The sequence below is a fragment of the Oratosquilla oratoria genome, unplaced genomic scaffold (assembly GCF_046742065.1).
Source record: "Oratosquilla oratoria isolate Oo_2021 unplaced genomic scaffold, ASM4674206v1 SCAFFOLD277, whole genome shotgun sequence".
Lineage (NCBI taxonomy): Eukaryota > Metazoa > Arthropoda > Malacostraca > Stomatopoda > Squillidae > Oratosquilla > Oratosquilla oratoria.
The window spans coordinates 102,501-107,500 of NW_027467628.1; the positions used below are offsets into that span (position 1 = coordinate 102,501).

General features: G+C 43.2%; 1 protein-coding gene across 1 annotated transcript in view; it reads right to left on the reverse strand.

Annotated features, from left to right (window-relative positions):
- The window catches only part of LOC143023017 (uncharacterized), a 1,135-nt gene extending 877 nt beyond the window's left edge, over positions 1-258 (reverse strand). The window contains exon 1 of the mRNA XM_076181459.1: positions 1-258. This exon is cut by the window's left edge and continues 57 nt beyond it. Coding sequence (XP_076037574.1) covers positions 1-258 — 258 coding nt within the window.
- Between the last annotated feature and the right edge of the window lie 4,742 nt (positions 259-5,000).

The window sequence follows — 5,000 nt, forward strand, 5'->3', positions numbered from 1 at the left end:
GTATCCCCCGTGGCCGTAGCCGCCACCGCTGCCGCCACCATAACCTCCCTTGTATCCGTAGGTCCTGTAGGAGGGGGCGAAGGCAGAGGCGTCAGCTTCAGGGTCAGCTTCAGGCTCGGCGGCTGGTTTGGGGTCGGCGGCAGGCTCGGCAGCTGGCGCGGCGGCCGGTTCGGGAGAGCCCACGGAGGAGACCTCTTGTAGGGAGATCGCTACCACCACCACCAAGAGACACCAAACCTTCATGGTGCTGCTGGACATCTGTGGGGAGGATTTGGAGTGGCGGGAGGGGAAGGGAAGGGAAGGGGCATGAGGTATTAAAGGATAATGGGGAATGGGTGGAAAGTGGGTATGGAGAAGGAGGGAAGGGAAAGGGTAAGAGGGTGAGAAAGTGAGAAAGGATAGGTGTAGGAGATATGGTGATAGGTGTTAAAAAGTAGTTGGGGAAGGATGGGAGAGAGAGAAGAGGGTATAGGAGAAGAGAAAAGAGTGAGGAGACGGGAGTGGGGGTTAAGAGATTGGAAATTTGAGTGGATAAGAAGAAAATTGGGAAATGGGTGAAGTCATAGTGTGCAGGGAAGGTAGGGAGTGTATAGTTTCGAAGTTTATAAACAAGGATCGTGGAACAGGAAGGGAATGCAAAAGGAAAAAATCAAGAAACCATAGATTAGTAACTTAGGTAAAAATAGAACAAAAATCAAGATAATATTAGAGACAGCAGCAAAGGGTTTAACTAACATTAACACAAACTTGAACTGCTTCATTCTGATGAGATGAGGATGAAGTTGTTTTGGATGAATGAAGCTGATGTGGACAAACTTCATCTGAATGAAGTTGTATAGAATTAAATTGTCCTCTGTGAATTCCTGTGATAAATGTGTGTATGTGGGGGAATGGAGGAGGTAAGTTCGCTAAAGATAAAGCTACGTTATGTACCCAAATTCTATTTGTCCAAACGAATATGCCATATATGGTAATACTCAGATATGTGCATATATATAATGTATTGAATGATGGTGGGAAATGAGTTCACCTCAGACAAAGCTACGTCATGTATCCAACGTCTCCTTGTCCAAATGAATCTGCTGGATATAATTACATGTTCATTCGAGCAGGAAGTCGTCTAGACCGCGGTCACCTCTCGCCGGCGCGCGTCCGTGACAACGGAACATGAGGGAAAGCCTCACGAAGACGCAAAGACCAATCGCTCCGACACTAACACCTGCCCGGCGACCCAGCGCTCCTAAATGGACACGACGCAGCGCCGTGTCACTTATGACACGCGTCGCGGTTGGTGAGATTGGGCGTCACGCTGCGTGGCTTCGATGAGAACGTGCCATAGTGATCGAGTATGACGGAAGGGCTCAGGGCCGTCGGGTCGCTCACGTACGGTGCCATTTAATGCGCCAGAAGTTGCTCTGCCGAAACAAGGTGAAAGAGAAGGAGGAGGAGAGGAGGGGGAGGAAAGGTGGGAAGCGGATGACTGTAAGGAGGGAAAGTGTGTATGAAAAATAAATTTGTATTCATGCGTGGTTGCGTATAAGAATGAATGCCGATTTCTACGTTTATGTGAGGAATCAATATGTTCGTACTGAATGCATGTGTCTGTATATATATATATATTATATATATATATATATATATATATATATGTGTGTGTGTGTGTGCGTGTGTGTATGTGTGTGTGTGTGTGTGTGTGTGTGCGTGCGCGCTTGTGCATATACCTTTGCCAGAACAACAAAGCATGTCACATTCTTTTTGATGAAAAGAGTTGATCAACATTGGATCTGACTGTAATGTCTGAGTAATCACCTGGGAACGCCAGATGTGGTTGGCATATGTGAGGTATCGGTAGCGAAATAATCTAAGCTGCAAGAATGTTTTTTTCCTTTTGTAGGAACTGATCACGGGAGTTTCTTTGTTGCGAAGCGAGAGGGTTCTTGAGACATAAGCTCGGGACTATTCAGTGTGAAGGATAGTGTGACAGGAACTGAGAATGCTATAATCAAAATCCCTCGTAATCATACCCCCCCCCCCACCCAGAAATGGCGGGGGTGGGAGGAACGCCCCCACCCCCACCCGTAGTGTGACAGGGGATTTACACAGTCGGTTGAGCCCACAGGTGGTCGTGACCATATCCATGGCGCCGATTAAAGTAAAATGCGCTTTGTATACGCGCGCCTATGTACCCGTGCGTGTCCGCGCGCATGCGCAGATACGCTCGCGGCGCGCAACCCACCCGCAGTCAAACGTGTGCGCAGGTATACGCGCGCGAACAATGGCGGAGTGGTGGATGGCCCTCTTGGGCCGAGTGCCACGTGGCGCCTCGCTTTCGCCGGTCGGTTATTGACTTCGGCTGACATGGCTTGGCGGACAACACATTACTGACAGGGGCTTTTGGCTTCCCATGATGTACTTGTAGAGCTGGTGGCAAGCTTGACAGTTTTTGTTCTGAGCATTGTCATGAAAAAGATTGTGTTTTGTGTGTGTGTGTGTGTGTGTGTGTGTGTGTGTGTGTGTGTGTGTGTGTGTGTGTGTGATAGGATCAAAAGTGTATTAAAAGGAAAATTTTTGTTCCTGGTATATTTTCTACACATTTTCATACCGCGAAGATAAGTCCAAAGAAACGAATTTACTCTCAAAAAGTCGAGACCTGTGAACAGACGACTTTATTCGGCTGCTCCCTGTTCGTCTCCATCATGCTGTGGAACGTGTGTCTCGTGTTGGCAACATGCTGACAGCATGACAGCAAAAATGTTGTTAACTAGTTTGGAACATTTGGGGTGTCCATATGCATGCTGCTGACCGCCCCGGCTGCAGCCAACATGTTGGCGACGCCCATGGGCTTATTGCCGTATGATGTTGCCAACACAAGTTCGCAACAATTGTGACACATGTTAACACACCTCTGATTGCTCTGAACGTGTTGCAGTCACGTCCGATAGCGTGCGTGGACGCTCACAAACGTTTTTTACGCGCTCTCGCAAACGTTGCGTGCGAGCGGCGCGCAAAGAACATTCCAACGGATTTGCAAAAATGTGACTTTAATCGAACTCAGACTGCAAAGGTCATTGGCAAAGTCAAAGTTACATTATTTTGTTTAATTAACCCTTTGAACTCGGGTACATATTTTAATTTATCTATTCATTTATCTATGTATCTGTTTAGTTAGATGTTTAATTATTTAGTTATTATATATATATATATATATATATATATATATATATATATATATATATATATATGCATATCTTGTTTTTTATTTATTCATTCATTTGTTCGTTTGTTTGTTTATATATTTATATACTTTTTTAATCTCTCTGGGTATTGCCCATCAGAGGGGCAAAATATATGAAGTGCGTCACAGTGATAGAATGCTGACCAACAAAACAATGTGACACTTAAGATATCGAAAATATATATTGTGATATATATATATGTATATATCATATTATATATATGTATATATATATATATGTGTGTGTGTGTGTGTATGTGTGTGTACTGTATATATATATATATATATATATATATATATATATATATATATATATATATATATATATATATATATATATATAATGGTCATATATTGTGATCGATGAACATGAAGTCGCCTGTTTATATTGAAAAAAACATGCATGTGTGGGCTTCGCCCTAAATATAGAAAAGAATAAAACAAATTAAAACGAGGAAATATAAAGGAAATAACCAGGAACGGGAAGAAAGGGAACAAGAGTGTGGTGGACAAAGTGCTATTCATATGATAACCGTCGAAATCTCAGCAAATGTTTTTGGGGAGATTTCAACGCTGTATTAGATAGCTATGAAACGTTAATCTATGTATTCATTCTTTCTCCTATTCATGTATTCGTTCATTTATTAATCTTTTCTTCCTTATCTGTTATTCCCCCCATTGCCGTGGGGGTTCGAACTTGGGTCAGCCCCGAGTGAAGTGAGAGAGCGCACCCACATGACCCAGCCGGAGGTTCTCGGGAGAAAGCATCTTAGCTTCGTTCCAGGTTTTGCTCTCCGGCGGAATAAAACGACCCGACATTAACCATGATTCCAAGCCCACCCCCACATCATCCTTAGTGAAATGAAAGCACCTGGCGTTAGGTATTAAGACGTGTCAGGTGCACTGCTGGTTTGAAAGTTGGGATGGAGGTGTAAGAACTGACGAAGGGAGAGGAAGCAGAGATGTGAACGCATAGAAAACGGGGGAAAAGACGATCGACGTTCTTTGGGAAATCATCTAAAGTGGCTTCGAACCCTGAAATGATGAAATGAGGATACTTTTATGTTTTCGAGTAATTTCAGTTGAAATGTCTATCCATCATATACTTTAGTATTTTATGAAATCTTAGATGTCTTGAGGCGATCAAGGTCCTAGGGTAAACAGGTCCTCCTTGTCTAACTGAGCAAATCTTTCCAAGCGAAAAAAAAATGGTACCGATAAAAAAATGCTGTCCAATCTACCGTGAGAGAAAGAGAGAGATTAAGATTTACTAATACATCTGAAAAACTAGTTTATGATCAAGGATTACAAAGGGTGAGTATGCCAACAGGAGACCTTTTGGTCCATAACGATGATCTGATGTAGTGAAGCGTACAGGACGCCTCCATTGCAGACTTTTTTTTTCTTTTTCTTTTTCGTTAATTTGTTTCATTTTACGAATAATGCTCCTTCGTGTATTAATAAATCTTTACGTAAGTGTATTGCTACTCATCTAATCGTAAAACTATACCAAAGGACTCTAGCGGAGGATAGAGACTGATAGCTGCATTTCCCGATGAATTTCATCTAAGTCCCGATTTTGTTTATTTGAGGGAAGCCTCCTGTTCGGCCCTCAGGGTGTCAGAAGCTTAATCTGTATAGATTATTCTTTAACCCTTTGACATCCTGTGGATCTCCTCTCTGTCCCTTGGCTGAATAAAATCACCTGGTGACAGACAATCAACCTGCCTGTACCACGGTTTGGATGGCATAGTGGATAGCGTCC